General features: G+C 33.8%; 1 protein-coding gene across 3 annotated transcripts in view; it reads left to right on the top strand.

The window, feature by feature from the left end:
- The window catches only part of LOC145265553 (annulin-like), a 144,098-nt gene that overhangs the window by 120,740 nt on the left and 2,044 nt on the right, over positions 1-21,314 (top strand). For all 3 annotated transcript variants that reach the window (XM_080121519.1, XM_080121520.1, XM_080121518.1), the window contains 5 exons: positions 146-225; positions 11,824-11,903; positions 13,956-14,154; positions 18,340-18,500; positions 19,827-19,963. In XM_080121519.1, coding sequence (XP_079977645.1) covers positions 146-225; positions 11,824-11,903; positions 13,956-14,154; positions 18,340-18,500; positions 19,827-19,963 — 657 coding nt within the window. The remainder of the gene's footprint in view (positions 1-145; positions 226-11,823; positions 11,904-13,955; positions 14,155-18,339; positions 18,501-19,826; positions 19,964-21,314) is intronic.

Below are 21,314 nucleotides of genomic sequence, written 5' to 3' on the forward strand. Positions count from 1 at the left end.
TTTGTTTTTTCTGCTCCAAATTATTTTTTTTTTCTAACCTATTTTGTTCCTATTTACTTTGCCTGGGTCGTTTTTTAACGTGGAGAAAGAAACAAAATTAAAAATTGTTTCTTAATATTATTTTTTTTTTTATATTATTTTGTAGAATTGGTCGATACATTAGCACGAAATCCATTTTGAAACCAGAAAGGAACGACATCACCCACGAATATAAATTCGCTGAAGGTAAGCATTTAATTACTTATTACATTATTGTCTACTGGGTCAGTCATTCTTTAACTTTTTTTTTTTTTTGATGCTAATGAGTTACCACATATCGAGACCAAAAGCCACTCGCAGATGAAATTGTCAATTAGACAATAAACACTAGAGGTTTGAAAATTAATTGAATGGACAAAATTTAATTATTTATGAGGACGGCTCGACAGGTATTTGTTGAGATTGGACTTGAAGACAACTATACTGTAGTTAGCAGGAAAGCAGTCTAGTGGCAATACATGAATACATTCTGTACAGAAATTCATCTGATAAGCATCGAAAATCGAAAAAATTCGATCCTAAAAATAGTCTTATTTTCTTATAAAACAGAAAAGGATTTTTGCAGGGGAATATTTGATGTTTCACCGGCCAAGAGAGATAATTCTCAGCAAATCAAGAGAAATTCAATTCTAAGCAAGTCATTTCTTCTTTAAAAAAATAAAAAATAAAAATAAAAAAAATAAAAATAAAAAACAGAAATACTGTCATCAGAATTTATAGCTCAGTGGTAAAGTACTCGACTACAGATTGAATGGTCCACTGTTCGATCCCAAATGTACTGCACCATTTTACTTTAATTTTTTTTTAAATAATTGGTTCAATTTATGGTAAAAGAAAAGAACCATTTAAAATCTTCGTAAATCATTTATTCATTTACATATTTTAAAATCAAGCACTAACTAGAAGTGACTTTTCCAGGCCAGTCATCGTCAAGCCTAAATATCAGCTGATGTGATATTGTAAATAAACACAGACAGAATTTCATCATCATTATTTTTTTATTATTTTTTTTTTTTTGTGAATTAGTCTACCAGGCAAATTATTCCACATAATATCTAATATTCAATAGAGAATTGATTCTGTAATAATACATGCGCAATCTGCATAAATTAAAATATCATCTTTAAGCGTATTGTACGACCAGGCAATGCCGGGCGTACAGCTAGCAAATAGTTATTTATGTTGAAATAGTAGAAAGTGTATTTAACTTTTTAAATTAATAAATTAGTCAACATACAGTTATGTAGTCGGGGTACATATGTAGTATTGGGAATCCCAGCTTAATTGCTATATAGGTAGTTTTAGAAATAGAAAGTTATGTCAGTATATTTTCATTTCCCATCAGCGAGTTGGCAGGGTCACAAAAGGTTAAGTTTGACAAGTATCAACCTAGAGAGAATGTACCGGAAATTAGGGGTGACATGCACCGGAAATTAGGGGTGACAAGGGAAGTGTGGTAGAGGCCTTCCGGTTGATGACCACATCGGAGAGAGTGATTTAGGCAGAAGAAGCAGATCGGAGATTTCAGGTCTCTCTCCACAATCAAGGTCCGAGATGATAGGCTTGCCTTGAAATAAAAGATTGAAGCTTTAAATCCATCTTGTTGTTTATCGATGCATCTGTCTGCAATGATCACTTCCCAACGAGATGGCAGACCAGCGACCATAAGATATCATCTGCCGGCCAAGGTAACCAGGTATATATGTATTATACATGGCACATACACGTCTTGATAAGAACACACCCACATACACATATAACAGTGAACTGCACGTAAGATACGTAAGATACATAAGAGCATACACACCCACACCTATATATGTAAGAACACAGACACTTAGAAGTTCCCTTAGTAGTAAAAGTACCCATACAAGTAAAAAGAAAACGAAGTAAAAGTAACCGCTTAAATAAACAAATAATGAATAAATAAATAATGAATAAATAAATAATGAATAAACACGCAAAAACATTTACGGCAACACATATGGAAACACATATAATGCAAACACATATAATGGGGAATCAGACCAAAAAATGATAATGACATTTATATTCTGAAAGAGACATTTATAACAGAGCTGAGAGAGATGCGAATTCATCATTGAAGGAATGTGTAATACAGTTCTTTTAAATCAGAGGGGAGATACTTCACTCATGATGGAGGAGGGCACAGACAATTTATACTTGGAGGGGATTCTACAAACGTTCGTTTACAAGATGATGATAAACGAAACACATTTATCTTTCAGTAGTAATGACGACACGAAGTCAAACAGTTACAAAATATAGATGGTGATTACTTTATTCATCAGCCATCTGATTGATGATGTCAGGGATTCAAAGCTTTTCAACTACATGGTCTACTCTTTTATCCTTCGCCTCTAAGGACATCAATTCCCAGTCTGACCATCTCTCTCTCTCTCTCTCTCTCTCTCTCTCTCTCTCTCTGGCTGTGAGTGTGACTCTCTTTCTAACTTCGAACCCCATCTCAATATATTGAGAATCTCCTTTGTTTATGACATCAGAGGTGTGGTTCTAATGTGACTTTATCATGTTTCAATTCACTCGTGTCCTTTGCACATGTATTTACAAACCCCTGATAAACAAAAGAAATTCGTAAATAAAATTGTATCACTTAACCTGTTTGTTGCATAACATGCTCAACTTTGTTATTGTCCATTCTATTAACCGACATATTTAATATCCAGTTATTTCTAAAAGAATGGACAATCGCGCTATCTCCGACATAAATAATATTTAGTTATTTCTAAAAGAATTAACAATCGACAGCATTCCTAGTATTTCAATTATCCATTATTTTTTAACACTTGCCTACAGGGTTCGATTCTAGCCTATTCCTAAAATTATATTCACTTATCTAGTCTGCCTTCTTACTTACATAAGAAAGAGACAGCCCTTCTTATGTAACAATACTGGCATAGATCCAAAGTGGTCGGTCTGTAATACTAGTATATATATAGTTTTGTTGAGAGTAATATAAAAATAATTGATTTGAAACAAAATGATTATGGTGTGAAATAAATGTGTATGTAAAAGTGATCTTGCCAGTCTGTCTGTCTGTCTGTCTGTATGTATGTATGTGGAACGGTATGTACAAAACCTTTTGGTCTACATACTTGAAACTTGATATATACAAAATTAGGACCTGTGGAAAAAAATCCATTTGGTTTTAACTGGTAAAAGTAGCTGCTTAGGAGCCAAAATTGAAAAAAAATGGAACTTGGCAGGCATAAGTCGACTCAACGTGTTACTTCTACACATGCGTAAATATACATTCATACCTTTAATTATGTTATTTTTAAGTTTTTGTATGTGCATGGATTTAGCTCAGATGTTAACGAATAATGTTGGAAAGCTATATGTTTGGTTTCAATTCTAGCTGATTGCACCCAAGTCATATTTTCATTTTTACAAGTTTTGAAATCACTATATTTTGGATACTATATAATCTATATAATTATAAAACTGAAATGACCTTGTAACGAGTGATGCAACCCACTTTCTCGTTTACGACATCTGGTTGTGCATGCGCGCATAAACATTAACGTTTAGACAATTGGACAGAGTTATCCTCCTTACACTAGTAATAACCATGGAACTAATGCGACCCTTTATAACTAGAGGGCGTGATTAAAATCTTTTTTCTTTCTTCTTCTTCCAATTTTTTAAAAGTCGTCTGCTTACATTCTTATTGCCGATTTTCCAGTAGCTGATTAACCTTACCATAGCTTGGCATACTCCTGTATTTTATCTGCACACGACAAACGGAAATCCGGATCGGTAAATGCACACGTTCCTATTACATTAAATAGTGTTTTCCTTTGTTGTTTTTTATACAGCAAATACTTGACACTATTAGTTTATATTTTTTACACATATTAAATCCATTTTTTTAACAAATTTAATATTTAAAATTCTTCATAAGTTGTTAAACAAAGCTGTAAAAATGTCGTCGGCGTTTGATTCGTAGAAAAATTATGTTTAATTTTCGATTTTTGAGCGATTATTCGGAAAAATAGGTAAATTTACACGAAAGTTGTTTTTTTCCGGAAATATGTTTCTATATGATTAGAAAAATAAATTACAATACTAATATATACATATATATATATATATATATACATATATATATATATATATATATATATATATATATATATATATATATATATATTTATATATATATATATATTTATATATATATATATATATTTATATATATATATATATATTTATATATATATATTTATATATATATACATTTATATATATATATATATATATTAGTGTTGTAATTTCTTTTTCTAATTATATATATATATATATATATATATATATATATATATATATATATATATATATAGTAGACCACCCGTGACCCGTTGGGTCAGTACGTTATATTAGCTATGGAATTCATGTATGAGCGTGACACTTGTGGCATAAAGAAAATAGTTTTTTTTTACATAACAGAAGCATTTCTATGAAAGTATATTAAAATGAAAAAAGAATATAGATAGATTTCTATGAGTCGTTCTGTTTATTATAATTGTTATTTTTTTTTAAATTACAGTTACTTAATTATAAGTGGTTGGTCATACTTATAGGTAAATATGCACTGAACAGGTATCATAATCCTTATTATAGTTAAATTCAAATTTTGATATATCATCTTTTAAATGAAATTGTTAGTTGAAAGTACAGAATAATAAAAAAAACACTCTCCACGTGTTAATAATGGCTTTTTAAATAGAAAATGAAAATAAAATGTAACTTTTTTCATTTAATTTAAGCAAACATTCAGTACCCATTGTGTAAAGGAAAACACTATTTAATGTAATAGAAATGTGTGCATTTACCGATTCAGCTTTCCGTTTGGAAATGTAAGCAGACGACTTTAAAAAACATGGGAAGAAGAAAAAGAATTTTTTTTGTAATAACGCCCTCTAGTAAAAAGGTCTGCATTAGTTAAGGGGGATAACTCTATCCAGTTTTACATCGCTCTCTTTTTCTCTCTCTCACACATACACGTAACTATTTCTCGCGTACGTAACGAAAACAGAGGGAGTAGGAGTGTTGAAATCTATTAGAGGGAAAGTGAGAGGTGTTTTCTTTCCATAAATTGTATAGGGTAATATTTCATATTATTAATAGATTCATAGATAAATAGATTTTATAATATATATTATCTATGAATCTATGTATTATTTGTATATATAAATAACTATTTGATCAAATTAAATGAAATTGTTTGTATTAAAAGCGATATAAAAATTCCGGAATTGGAATAACGGATTGAAGACGTTGCTATTTACGCATGCGCAACCGGATGTTCAAAACCGGAAATCTGATTGCAAACATACAAGATCCATAGACTTTTAGTATTATACTAGACCACCCGTGACCCGTTGGGTCAGTACGTTATATTAGCTATGGAATTCATGTTTGAGCGTGACACTTGTGGCATAAAGAAAATAGGTTTTTTTTACATAACAGAGGCATTTCTATGAAAGTATATTAAAATGAAAAAAGAATATAGATAGATTTCTATGAGTCGTTCTGTTTATTATAATTGTTATTTTTTTTTTAATTACAGTTACTGAATTATAAGTGGTTGGTCATACTTATAGGTAAATATGCACTGAACAGGTATCATAATCCTTATTATAGTGAAATTCAAATTTTGATATATCATCTTTTAAATGAAATTGTTAGTTGAAAGTACAGAATAATAAAAAAAACACTCTCCACATGTTAATAATGGCTTTTTAAATAGAAAATGAAAATAAAATGTAACTTTTTTCATTTAATTTAAGCAAACATTCAGTACCCATTGTGTAAAGGAAAACACTATTTAATGTAATAGAAATGTGTGCATTTACCGATTCAGCTTTCCGTTTGGAAATGTAAGCAGACGACTTTAAAAAACATGGGAAGAAGAAAAAGAAATTTTTTTGTAATAACGCCCTCTAGTAAAAAGGTCTGCATTAGTTAAGGGGGATAACTCTATCCAGTTTTACATAGCCCCCTTTTTCTCTCTTTCTCACACATACACGTAACTATTTCTCGCGTACGTAACGAAAACAGAGGGAGTAGGAGTGTTGAAATCTATTAGAGGGAAAGTGAGAGGTGTTTTCTTTCCATAAATTGTATAGGGTAATATTTCATATTATTAATAGATTCATAGATAAATAGATTTTATAATATATATTATAATTATCTATGAATCTATGTATTATTTGTATATATAAATAACTATTTGATCAAATTAAATGAAATTGTTTGTATTAAAAGCGATATAAAAATTCCGGAATTGGAATAACGGATTGAAGACGTTGCTATTTACGCATGCGCAACCGGATGTTCAAAACCGGAAATCTGATTGCAAACATACAAGATCCATAGACTTTTAGTATTATACTAGACCACCCGTGACCCGTTGGGTCAGTACTTATATTAGCTATGGAATTCATGTATGAGCGTGACACTTGTGGCATAAAGAAAATAGTTTTTTTTTACATAACAGAAGCATTTCTATGAAAGTATATTAAAATGAAAAAAGAATATAGATAGATTTCTATGAGTCGTTCTGTTTATTATAATTGTTATTTTTTTTTTAATTACAGTTACTGAATTATAAGTGGTTGGTCATACTTATAGGTAAATATGCACTGAACAGGTATCATAATCCTTATTATAGTTAAATTCAAATTTTGATATATCATCTTTTAAATGAAATTGTTAGTTGAAAGTACAGAATAATTAAAAAAACACTCTCCACATGTTAATAATGGCTTTTTAAATAGAAAATGAAAATAAAATGTAACTTTTTTCATTTAATTTAAGCAAACATTCAGTACCCATTGTAAAATTATTTTAGTAAAATTCTATATTGGATACGTTTTTTTTATGAAGTTTAAGTAAAAAAAGTTCACTTTTTTTATTATTAAAAATACATTTCATGAAAACACTCATTATAAAATGTTCACGTTGTTTAATTAAAAGTTCTCAATTTTAATCTAATAGTTTTATAATTTTGTTATTTTGTTACAAATTTCTAATAAAGATTATTTTAATTTTAACGGTAATTTGGTTTTCATTATAAACTCCGTCATGTTAAAGGCTTGAAAATCACTTTAAATCAATTTTAATATTAAAAAAAAAAGAGAAATCAACAGGAAAAAAATCTCGTGTGAAAACATTACGAGATACTTTTTCCGTATAATTAATAAATGTATCTTTATTTTACTATTACAGTATTAAAAAAATTATTTTAAAAAGAACTTGTAAATGGTGCAAAAAAATGTTATTAAAAATACGAAGAAAAGCGCCAATAAAAACATCATAGACATTTGGCCGATTTGGTCTTCCGTACAACAGAATCTTACATCGTTAAAACCGCAAGTAAACAATGAACCTTGCATCTGAAAGATAACCGAATGTTTTTAGCCGTTAAAAAAAAAAAAAAAAACTATGGTTGATTTTATAAAAGTATTTATTTATAATTACATGAATTAAAGATTTCTCGCGTACGTAACGAAAACAGAGGGAGTAGGAGTGTTGAAATCTATTAGAGGGAAAGTGAGAGGTGTTTTCTTTCACCGCCGCTGTTTCTATTAATGAGTGTTGTTTTTTAAAAGGGAGAAGTTTTTTTGAAACTGCGACAGACTTTACGAAGTTGAATGTTTTTAGCCGTTAAAAAAAAAAACAGAAAACTATTTGATCAAATTAAATGAAATTGTTTGTATTAAAAGCGATATAAAAATTCCGGAATTGGAATAACGGATTGAAAACGTTGCTATTTACGCATGCGCAACCGGATGTTGAAAACCGGAAATCTGATTGCAAACATACAAGATCCATAGACTTTTATATATATATATATATATATATATATATATATATATATATATATATATATATATATATATATATATATATATATATATATATATATATATATATATATATATATATATTCAATAAATGTTTTGGTTTTCAAATATTTTTGTGTTCGGTAAAAAATATTGTTACTTATTTGCTGCGATATTTGACCAAGAAGAAAGTGGAGTTATCCCCCCACCACCACCATTGCCAGCGTCCGTATACTGCAGAATTTAACAAATCGCAAAACGGTGTTAGCATGATTTTGTTCCTTGTATTAAAAATGTCAACCACATTTTTGTTTTTGTCGAGATTACTATTTTAAAAAAGGAAAACAAATGTTTTTATATGTAATAAATTCTAACTATTTTTATTGACAAAACATATAAATCATTTAAGAAAATATGTTAATACAAAACTAATTTTTGTCTGTATTTGAAAATAAAAATAATGACCAATTGGTGTTAGGCTCCTGACATTATAGCCGCATATTGTGAAAGTATAGCTCTGCTAGAAAACTGCGGCCGCTGTCAAAAAAAAATATTTTCTTTACGTCACAAGTGTCACGCTCCTACATTAATTCCATAGCTAATATAACATACTGACCCACCGGGTCACGGGTAGTCTAGTAATGAATAAAGCGTTGGCTCCGTAATAATGTATTAAAATCTCATATTTAAGCGGATTTTATGATCGGGCAACACCAGGTAGCTTGCTATTACTTTTATCAATAGGTTAATTGTTAAATATATTATTTATATATAAATCACTAAAGGGCGTCTCTTTTCGTTTGACATTTTCTCCATTCTCATTTTTATACCAACTAGTTTTTTACAGACTGGCCATATTGGATCCCTGCCAGTATGTCAGCTAATTCACTAGTTTAAAAAGTGGATTTTGTTTTTGTTTTTTTGTTTTTTTGTTGTTGTTTTTATTTATTTATTTATTTATTTATTCATATTTCATATGCAATGATAAATTGATTTTAACGCAAATACATCCAACATGCCATGATCTTTTAACTGTATAATGTCTTAACTTCTGCATATTGTCTTTCTAATAAATTACATGGGTCGGGAAACGACATGTTTACCGATTTAGAATATGAAAAATGCGTGACCGCCCATTTTTACAACCCTGAATTTGAATTCAACGAATGAAAAGATCTTGAATGTGGTGTGGTATCCGCCTGTCTGCCTTGATCGAATTAGGACTGACTCGAAAACAATCATAAAACTCTTTGTCTTCTTTCCAACTGACGAACGTTTTAAACGCAGGCACAAATTTAAAGAAATAAGAGTTGTCTCCCTTGGAATTTGATATTTTTACAGTCTAAGGGAGGTTACTTTTGTTCACATTTTATATTTCGTGACAAACTCGTTCGATAATCAGTGCAAACATAGCAAACAAGTAATTTGGCGTTATCGCAAAAGCCGCTTACCATTGATTTCTTGCTGGCAACGACATTGATCTTCTCTGGCATTTGGTTGGCAGTAAGTCTTTCCAAGGTGCCAGTATTCTCCGCACTTTTCCAGTGGAGGTTAGTGTTCTCCCTCCTCAATCTTTCCATCCTCCTCGACTCTTCATAATTATTTTGTTTGGTATCAGCCGACATGGACGCCTTGGGGGAGGGTATGAACCAGTTGACAACCTGTTTGACTAGTTTCTGTTCCCTTGGTTTGTATTATAGCATTCTTTCCGTGTTTGTAGGTTATGTAGGGTGGGTGCCGCAAACTGCCGCATTCGAGGGTTTTCCTTCAGATGTTAGCTGTTTTCGTTATTGCTTGCCGTTTTATAATCTCAATCTTCCTTTTGGTTCCAATTTCTCGAAGTCTTTTATTCGGGATTTTTCCCACAATTATTGGTATTACTTGACTTTCTGGTACATATTCAGAGAAAGTGCCGTGCTGAAATAATTACATTATTTTGAAACTCATTCTTAACATGGGGAGAGGAGGGTGTTTTGTAACTATTTTATACTTTCACCTAACGTTTTAATAAACAAAAAATACCGTAACTGAAAAATACTATTAAAAAATGATTTAAGTACGGTACCTTCACTGCATAAGTACTGACTTTCTTTATGTTCTATATTCAGTTCTCTGGCAATCTCTGTGTATTATTATTTGTACTCACTTGGAGTTCTCACACTTTATTATTATCGGAGATTACTCACTGACAACAACTGGTGATATTCCCTGGAGTCTGAGTGACAATAAGTGTCCCCAGATGTTCAGTACTTTCTACCTCTTTCAATAACCTTTGCAAATGAATTTGCATAATCGCAACAGCCGCTTACCATTGATTTCTCACTGGAAGCAATCATTGGTCTTCATTGGAATTTGAATCGCAATGCAATTCTCTACGGTCTCAGTCCTCTTTGCATATATCTATTGAAGGTCTGGTTAGTACTATCTCTCCTTGGTATTTCTACCCTCATCAGCCCTCCACAACTATTTGGTGTGGCGCCAATCAGTGCCAACATTACTATTTGAATGGGGAAGGGGAGTCGTAGTTAACTTACAATGTTGCGATTTCATTTTTATTATTATTACTAGGGGGGGGGGCTTACTCGGTCAAAATAAACTTAAATATATTTTCATTCATGCAGATTTCGTATTTATTATTACAAAGTCAATTCTCCATGAAATATTATATTGTACCTAATATATAATACTGATTTCAAAAGATTGAAACAATGACTTGGGTACCATCAGCTAGAATCGAAACCAAAAACATTTAGTGCTCCAGCCTCGTTCCTTACCATTTGAACCATCGACAGATAGATAAGAAAGGTTTAAAAATTAAATCACTTCAAGCTATGAATGAATTTGCGCATGCGTAAAAGTACTAGAAATAAGTCGGCAAGTTGAAATAAACATTTTGCATTTCAATTTGCAGACACATGCGTTATTCATGGATTCAAACAGAGATTTTACTTGTTATAAACCATCCTTAATATTTGATTACTATTTCCTGTTAATTTAAGTGTTATGTGACCAGTAGTTTAAGAGATTACCGATTAAATATTTTCACACACGCGCGCGCGCGGTCTTATTTATATAGATTATTATTATTACTATTATTTATTTATTTTCCTGTACTGTTTCAGCTAACCCCACAGACAGATAAGAAAGTTATAAAATTAAACCACTTTTAGCTATGATCAGTTTTTACGCATGCGCAAACTAATAGAAATGTTTGCAAGTTGAAATGCAAAATGTTCATTTCAACTTGCCAACGTACGTGTTATTTATCCATCCAAACAAAGATTTTGCACGTTATAAACCACTGTTGGTATATTATTACTATTTTCTGTTAATTTCAGTGTAATGTGACCAGTAGTTTAAGAGTTTATCGGTTAAATATTTTTACACAGACACATACATATATAGACATCTACTATCTTGTTTATATAGACTATTATTTATTTATTTATTTATGTGTGTATGTATTTATTTAATTTATTTAGTTAATTTATTTATTTAATTTATGTATGTATGCATTTATTTAGTTAGTGAGTTAATTTATTTATTTTATGTATGTATGTATTTAGTTAGTTAATTTATTTATTTATTCATGTATGTATGTGTGTATGTATGTATGAATTTATTTATTTATTTATGTGTGTATGTATTTATTTAATTTATTTAGTTAATTTATTTATTTAATTTATGTATGTATGTATTTATTTAGTTAGTGAGTTAATTTATTTATTTTATGTATGTATGTATTTAGTTAGTTAATTTATTTATTTATTCATGTATGTATGTGTGTATGTATGTATGAATTTATTTATTTATTAAGTTAGTTGATTAATTTATTTATTTCATTTATTTATTTCATTTATTTAGTTAATTTAGTTATTTATTTTCTTTTTAGGAAGCGCTGCCGAACGAGTGGCTGTGTTGAGAGCTGTGCGAGCCGGTACGCGAGCTGATGACTTCCACACAGGAATTGAGGTAGGGATGATCATTTCTTTTTAATGTTACCCCCCTCCCCCCATCATCGCTTATTTTATTTGACGTTGCAACCTCGACACAATCCTTTTCCTAACATTATTCTACAGGGCGTCCATAAAGTCTGGACGCATAAGTTAAGTAAATACTAAGTTATTTCTTGTGCCATATCTTCATTGTGTTTCCCAACAAAGCCGAAAGGTGAGCAAAAGCAGCTTACCCTAGTGAGCACTCTACTATTTTTATAACTAACTAGCAGGGGTGCCCGGCGTTGCTCGGGTGTTTGGAGGTGTATGCTGTGCAAAAAAAGCAAAAAAACTTTTGGTTAATTTTTTAAAACTTTGGCCCCTATTATGACCCCTTAAGATTTATTGTTTCGGGCTCAAATCACTTTATTAAGTTAGATCCATGTTCAAGGAACCTAAATCTAAAATTTCAAGTGTCTAGACCCAAAATTGTCGGAGGAGTTTGGTAGAGTTCTTAAAGGTCAAATCGTTGAAATTTGACCCCTTAACAGCCAAATTTCTGGCTGACACCCGTCACATCGATTTTCCCAAATCTCAGTACCCGGTATTTCAAATTTCGAGTCTATAGACTAAAAATTGACAGAGTTATTGCGTAAGGAAATGTACACAGACAGACAGACACACAGACACACAGACAGACAGACAGACAGACACGTTCACTTTTATAGATATATAGATTAGCAGGAGGACCGTCACTTCCCCTGCTGTTATTGTTGAATATCATTTTTTAATTTCATATGAATCGTATGATTCCATTGTTGGCATTCGTTTCCCCCGATATCTCTCTAGTTAGAATTCCGTCTAGAAAAGACATCAGGTACTTATGGGAGGAACCATGTGAAGGTTGCCAACATCCCTAAGCAAAAGTGTTTCTATGGAACGAACTGGATTCGAACCTGGTACACCCAGGTTAACAGTCCGTTACCGCTGATATCACTGGGCAACAATTTTTTTTTACATTTTGAATGTTGTCTAGATTGTTTAGATGGGGTTTTTTGGAATGCTGAGTCGGGAAATGGCATCTGTTTTTCTCCATCAGGTTTTTGTGTTAAGTGAATTTAAAAAGAAAAAAATCAAATCTTGTAACAAAATCGATTATATTTTTGTGGTATTATCAGCTGATTTTTGTCAACACATATCATCCTAAATATGTTTTTAAGAGAAAAAAAAATGTTTTGCCAACAACATATATTGATTACCTGATAGAAACATCGATTACTACAAACTGAATGGTGAACATTGATAAAGTTAAGTACATGTAAATTGGATGTTGTTTCATCGTTGTTAAAATTTCAGGGGTTGAACTTCCATATCTTCAAACTCTTGGAATGATCAGTAGCAGAAAGGTCTCTCTTAAGATTCCAACAGTAGTCAGCCATCATAACCATGTCCCATTTCTTTCAGATCCTAATAGAATCCTCATCCCTGCTCGTCTCTCATTGAACCCAGGTTCTCAGAAAACCAATCCATATGTGCAAATAAGTAGTGCAGCAGGTCATTAATGAGTTCTGTGTAGTTTCTGACCTTATTGTTGCCAAGAAAATTCTTCACTATCTTCCATGCTCCCTGTTCCAATTTGTTCTTGGAGATTTTGAACTCTGGATCTCTGATGAGCTGCCGGATCTGAGGATCATCCAAGATCATCCAGCGATGAGCTAGGCCAGTACCAGTTGGGTGATCATTTGGGCAGACTAGGAGCTGTATGTATTGCGCAACATCGTAGAAATTTCCAGGTTGGTATCTGGGGTCATGTTTAACTCACTGCGAGAGAGGCACTCCCGAATCAAGATAGAAAGCAACATGAAACTACCGTCTTGACTTGTCTTCCCGAGATTACCATGGTTCTACAATTTGGAGAGACATGGTCACCGATGCTGTTAAAACAGCAAGGATGCTGCTTCTGCTGTTGCTGATGATGATGGTGGTGGTGGTGACGCTGATGATGATGGTGGTGGTGGTGGTGGTGGTGGTGGTGGTGGTGGTGATGATGATGATGATGATGATGTATGGTTGTTTTTGTTTTTTTCAGGACGTCAAGATGGAAGTTACACTCGACCCTACTATTCTCATTGGTTCTGACTTCCATGCAAAGATCAAAATTGAGAATGTTTCAAGTGAAGTCCGAGTCGTAAAAGGCAACTTCTCAGTGATGAGTGTGTTCTACACGGGCGTCTTGGCACACTCAATCCTAAAGCATCCTGTTAAGGTTGAAATTCAGCCTGGATCAAGTAAGTACATGCGCAGAGATAGAGAGAGAGAGGCAAATAGTGAAAGATGAAAGACTAAAAAGATGGTTTAAAATTACAAAAGTTTTTTTTTTTTGTATTTGGGCCCCGACAAAGGAGGGTGGACCTGTAAATTCACCCTTGTCCGTTCGCCCGTTCATCTGTCCGCACTTTTTCTAAATAACTACACCTTGGAATTTTTGGAAATTTTGCACAAACATTAAACATATAATGATATGAGTAAAAAAAAAGTAACTGAACGGATTTTCCTAGGGGTGCCTTTCAGGTTAAAATGGCTGAAATTTGGTGCTTATTAAAAAAAAATTGATGCCTTGGATTTTTATAAAATTTTCTGAAAAGTTGTAACTAACTGATTTCTATATAATTTTGTTTGTCTATACTTCGCAATAACTCTTGGGTGTGCCCCATGGGCTCTTTTAGGGCTAATAAAAACACTCCATTTTTTGGACTATTTTACCATATTTGTCCAAAATTTTCTGTGGTATGTCTCTTTACCAGTTTTGCATGGTGCTGAACTCAAATTTAAATATGTTAAGGCCTTGGGGGACTTTTGGGGTTAAATGGAGGGGAGGGGCAATGATGGATTAGTCATTTTTTTTTTTTTTTTTTTGCGTGATGCAGAACTGAAATTTACATATGTTAAGCCCTAAAACTGCATCGTTTGTTCATTTTCACCAGGATTTGACATCCCCCTGGGAACTTTTGAGGCTTAATAGGGGGAGGGTGTTGAACTTAGTCATTTTTTATGCCTCGTTCACTGTGCACTCACGGGGGACCATGCATGCTTACCTTTTTTTTGTTTTTGTTTTGTTTGTTTGTTTGTTTTTTGCTATGTTTAACTATCCTCCGTCACTTTCAGAAACCGACTTCCTTTTTACAACAACATTATTCGTTTCCAATCACGTGACTCATTTGCAAATCTTGTTTTAGATAAATTACTTCAATATTGTCATACTTTATTAAAGAGATAGTTTTGACAAATGGTCTTTCGAATATTTTTTTTTTTAATTTTTTCCATCCCAAATTAGGTGTATTGCCGCTTGATTGTAACATGCTACTATTTGGGATCATGTCTAACAGGGGACTGTGAGGAGTTGAGTAGCGAGATGCTTGTTCACATTACATTTAAACTTCTGCATGAAGCAGGGATGGAATTCCAAAGTCTAGCAAGCCGAGTGGAAGGCTTTTTAGCATCGAGAAACAAAATAAAAACAGTAAAGGGTGGGATTTTGCTACTTGTCAGGTTGGTCGGGAGTAATTACGTCAAGAGGGGCACAATACTATCAGTCCTTCAGAGCAGATTCCATTAAAAAAGAGCACAAGGATGCAGCATTGGGCTGATGGAGAAGAAGTTGGAGCTTGGTCGATAGTGCAGAATCTTAATCTATGGATCTGAAACTTGGACTTTTTCAGAAAAACAACAGCATCATTTGGATGGATGTTAAACACGTCTTTTGAGAAGAGTATTCAATCTCTCATGGCGAAACCACCCAACTCTAGAAATGATATTGGAGACTTACCGAGAGTATCAACCTCAGTTTGTAAAAGATGTGTTCAGTTTGAGCAACTTTCTGCAAAGTTCTGTAAAGTAAATGGAAGATTCTAACGGTTGCATTGTTCTTATTCTGCTTAAAATCAAGGATGGAATACTGCTGCCATATCTGGGCAGGAGCTGCTAAAAACAGCCTATCCTGCCTTGACAGAGTACAAAATAGACTTTGTGGCTTAGTGGGGGATTCCCTCTTCTCTACCCTGCAACCTCTCTCCCACAGAAGAGACGTTGCGAGCCTATCCTTGTTTTATCGTTATTTCCATGGCAGGTGCTCGTCTGAACTCCAATCTCTGGTCCTCCCTCGCCAATCCTTCACGAAAAACACCCGTCTAGCTGAATCCACTGTGAAAAATTTCCCCCACTCTTTATCTGTGCCTAAATCAAAACGTAGATTCCATGAACAAAGCTTCTTTCTGCTCTGTTCCGTCTGCCTGCTTCCCACCTGACTACAACTTGGATGTCTTCAAATCCAACGTTAACAAATTCCTAATGAACCGCCCTCTTAAGTAAACACTTCATTAAATCTCCACACTAACGTACTGTACTTGCAATAACCCTTATCCTTGAGTGGCTTCCGGGCCTTGATAAGTGGTGACCACCGTGTAAAAAAAAAAATCAAAAGCTTATAATGTAATAGACTACATCATGCGTGTCTCTGTGGATACAATCAATGACAATGGACTGATGTATCAACCGAGATGTTCACGTCATCCTGTACTTTACATCATCGATGCTGATTTTGCTGATGGCGTTGCGCTGTTGTCTGACAACCTCATAAGCACCCAGGCACTCCTATCTTCTCTTGAATCAGCAACAGACTGTACAGGGCTTCACCTGAATGCTAACAAGACTGAGTCTATGACAATTAACAATCGCAAAATGAAAACCCTCACAAATAACATCCTCAAATGTGTTGAAGATTATAAGTATCTAGGATCACACATCAGGAACTCTGAGAAAGACTTTAACATTCGAAAGGGCATGGACTGCTTGTAACAAAATTAATAAGATCTGGAAATCCAATCTTTTTCGCAAATTCAAAATCCAAGTTTTCCGAGTACTTATTGAACCAATGTTAATCTATGGATATAAAACTTGGGCTCTTTCAGAAAAACAACAGCATCGTTTGGATGGATGTTAAACACGTCTTTTGAGAAGAGTAATCAATCTCTCATGGCGAAACCACCCAACTCTAGAAATGATATTGGAAGCTTACCGAGAGTATCAACCTCAGTTTGCAAGAGACGTGTTGAGTTTGCTGGGCATTGTGCACGTGCCACAGAAGAACTTGTTTCATCATTTGTACTGTGGAGGCACTCATCATCATTTGTACTGTGGAGGCACCCATCATCATTTGTACTGTGGAGGCACTCATCATCATTTGTACTGTGGAGGCACCCATCATCATTTGTACTGTGGAGGCACTCATCATCATTTGTACTGTGGAGGCACTCATCATCATTTGTACTGTGGAGGCACCCATCATCATTTGTACTGTGGAGGCACCCATCATCATTTGTACTGTGGAGGCACTCATCATCATTTGTACTGTGGAGGCACTCATCATCATTTGTACTGTAGAGGCACTCATCATCATTTGTACTGTGAAGGCACTCATTATCATTTGTACTGTGGAGGCACTCATCATCATTTGTACTGTGGAGGCACTCATCATCATTTGTACTGTGGAGGCACCCATCATCATTTGTACTGTGGAGGCACTCATCATCATTTGTACTGTCGAGGCACCCATCATCATTTATACTGTAGAGGCACTCATCATCATTTGTATTGTGGAGGCACTCATCATCATTTGTACTGTGGAGGCACCCATAATCATTTGTACTGTGGAGGCACTCATCATCATTTGTACTGTGGAGGCACCCATAATCATTTGTACTGTGGAGGCACCCATAATCATTTGTACTGTGGAGGCACCCATCATCATTTGTACTGTGGAGGCACTCATCATCATTTGTACTGTAGAGGCACTCATCATCATTTGTACTGTGGAGGCACTCATCATCATTTGTACTGTGGAGGCAACCATCATCTCACAATTGATCACGAAAGTTAACTTTTCCAGAAAGGATACAACGTGATACATTTATCTCCAAGGAAGATCTTTCAGGTGCTATGACAGATAGGGAATACTGGAAGGGTGTAGTAAGTTCAATCTCGGTTGAGTCTGCAAGATGATGATGAGTTCGGAATCTCTGTCTAAGTGTGGAAAACTAGTGATGCTGCAATAATACTCCATGCATGAATGGTGGATTTGTGGAAGCATAGGATACTCTAAGGTGTGAGTAATTTTCTAGCAGGGTAGAGAGAGCCTGTCTTCTTTGCGGCAATGTCCTCAAACTTTCCAACTCATGTTGCCTGCGAATATTAAGTTGAGTAGTTAGAACGATGAGCTCTCGGTCATGATGTTATTTGTCATGGCAATCGATGGTTGAGAATAAATTTTTCTTCTTTTTTTTTGTAATTGTTAAAGGCAAGAAGCTTAGTTTTTGTAACATTAAATTTTACCATCCATTTACAGCCGCATTCCACTACAGACTGAACATCGTTCGGTTTTAAGTCTCTGATTATTTACTTTTTTTTTTCTTAAACAGACGAATTGATTGAAATAATCGTAAAATACGAAGAATACGCCAGCAAATTAATGGACCACTGCGGCATCAATCTGACCGGTATGCTCTTGGTAGACACGACCAACCAACCTCTTTACTACAACAAATCCTACGGACTTGAAAAGCCTGACTTACAAATTAAAGTAAGTACATTTTATATCTTTTTTTTTTCTCATTTCATTACATTTTTTATTTTTACCATACAGTTAGCATTTATCAAAGTCTGGTGGCTAGGGTCAATGGGTACTGTGATATTTGACAAGGGTGAAAATTGACTACGCTAATTTATTTTAAAGGACAGATTATCAGAAACGTGTTTACGTTGGACTTAAAAACGACCTTGTTATAGTCAACTGGTAAGTAGCTCCGCAGTATTGTGTTCCAAAAACGAGCACTTCTAAGAAAAAATTGGGGGGGGGGCTTTGTTTAATTTTGTTTGTTTTTGTTTTTTGTTTGTTTGTTTTTTGTTTGTTTGTTTTTTGGTTGGTTGGTTGGTTGGTTGGTTGGTTGGTTTCATTTGGTTTTTGCTTAGATTTTGTTTGTTTTTTCTTTCTTTCTTTTTTACAAAGGACTCACCACTTATCAAGGCCCAGAGGCCACTCGAGGATTAGGGGTAAAGAGTGTACATTGTTCAAAAGGACACTATCATAGTAATTGTTAGAAGTGTAAATTTGTTAAATTGAATTACTTAAGGGGAACAGCTGGAAAGCAGGTAAACGGAAGAGAATTCCATGGGTATGCAGTTCTAAGAAAGAAGCTTTGTTCATAGAACGAAAAGGAACATTAAAATTCCATTCCAATTTTTTTAAGCAACTACAAAGTAAAGAAAACCTAAACTGGCATTACTTTATAACTGCCCCTTGTGAACGATCCAGGAGATGGTATAAGTGGTGGCAGAGGAAGGAGGAATTTATTAGAGAGAAAAGATTTTACTACTTCCATTGATTTTAACCGATTGTAGCATTGAACTCTCAAAAGAAAAAATATAGGAATCTACGATTATCGAGGAAATGGAGAAGTAATATGCCTATAACACACCTCAGATATTGTGCTGCAGTTTGTGCACATTACATTTGGATGAAATGTCTTGATTTTTTATCCTATTAAGGTCAAAATCATAGGGTAAAAAAATGAGTTCATTTTATATATATATATATATATATATATAGGGATAATAAATTTTACATCACAAATATAGAAATAAGTTTATATTATTTTTATGTTATTGAAATTCTTTTGGGATGAGTAATTTATATTTATTTATTTGGGGACCATTATTCTCATCTTTCAGTTGTTGTTTCCCAACATTTTGGCCAAATATTCCCGTGGCTTTCGTCAGGTTGTTAACCATGATGGAATAAGGATGCTGAGTCTCTTAACTGCATCTTCAGTAATTTTTTTTTCCCTTAGAATAATTTCACGTGATAAAATATTTGCACTTAAATGTAAATCTTATTTATTTAACGCAGGCTCCAAATAAGGGCAAAACGGGTGAGTCGTTTGATGTCGAAGTGTCATTTAAGAATCCTTTGAAGATCAGTCTCACAAGCTGTGTTCTGCGAGTTGAAGGACCTGGGCTCTCCAAAGGTCAAGATTTAAGGCAAAAGTAAGTACACACATACATTTTATATATATTTTGGTACCGTTATACACATATCTTGGTATCATTTTACACATAATTTGGTATCCTAATACACACATTTTGATATTATACACAAGTTTTCATCATTACAGAATATTTGATATTATATTCTGTTAAGTTTTGAGACATTGCATTGAACGAAGATAGCGGCGTAGTTCAGATCAGTAACCAAGATGGCGGCCAAGAATCAAATGCAGTCCATGGCGTAGTTAACCTCTTACTCTGAGATATTGTGTTGAACAAAGATGGCGGTGTAGTTCAGATCAGTAACCAAGATGGCGGCGTAGTTCAGATCAGTAAGCAAGATGGCGGCCAAGAATTAAATGCGGTCCATGACGTAGTAAACGGCGAACTGATTGAATCCAAAATTTGACAATTTTTATAATAATTTTGGGACGTTTTCATTGGTTGTTTAGCACAGCCGTTGGTTATAAAAATGATTGGCAAATCCATTCGTCTCATACCCCCATTAGGAATCAAAAACATTTTATATATTCGTATTTTGATATCGTAATGCACATATTTTGATACCTGTATACACGTTTTGATATTGTATAAATTAATGTTTTATGCACATATTTTGATATCATTGTAATCTTTATTTTAATATTGTACGCAGATTTTTAACACACATTTTAATATTGTTATATAAATGTTTTGATATTAATATACGAGGTGCTTCCAATAATTTTCCAGACTTTTTCCGTATGGGCACTTTTATTGATAGTACACACATGCAACTCTAGTCCTCTTTGAAGTAATCTCCCCCGGCTGCAATGCACTTGTACCGTTCCAACAACTTCTGGAAGGTCCCATGGAAGTCCTCTTGTGTGAGCGTGTCAATGACCCTTGTGTCACAGCCTCTTTCATCTCCTTAATTGTCTCATAACGACAGCCTCTAATGTTTTCCTTGAGTTTAGGCAATAACCAAAGGTCACAAGGAGCAACGTATGGGCTATAGGGAGGTGAGGAACTGTCTTGATACTCATCTTGGTCGAATAGTCTGCGACAAAGATGGAGTTGTGGACTGGTGCATTTGCGCAAATTTTCCACATCTTCAATTTCTTGCGGATGATTGTGTGCATAGTTCTCACACTGACATCAAACTGTGTACTTATTGTCTCTTTAGACACACGACAGTCCTTATCCATGAAATTCTTTATTTGGCCAATCAACTTTGGTATTCTGACTTCCTTACTCCTCCCACACTTCTCATCATCCCTCACAGACTCCCTGTCTCCCTTGAATGAATCTCTTATGCCACTCGAAAACTGATGCGCGATTCATGCAAGATGGTCCAAAAGCAGTCTGAAGC

Source organism: Euprymna scolopes, chromosome 40 (assembly GCF_053919585.1).
Source record: "Euprymna scolopes isolate OS-2025 chromosome 40, ASM5391958v1, whole genome shotgun sequence".
Lineage (NCBI taxonomy): Eukaryota > Metazoa > Mollusca > Cephalopoda > Sepiida > Sepiolidae > Euprymna > Euprymna scolopes.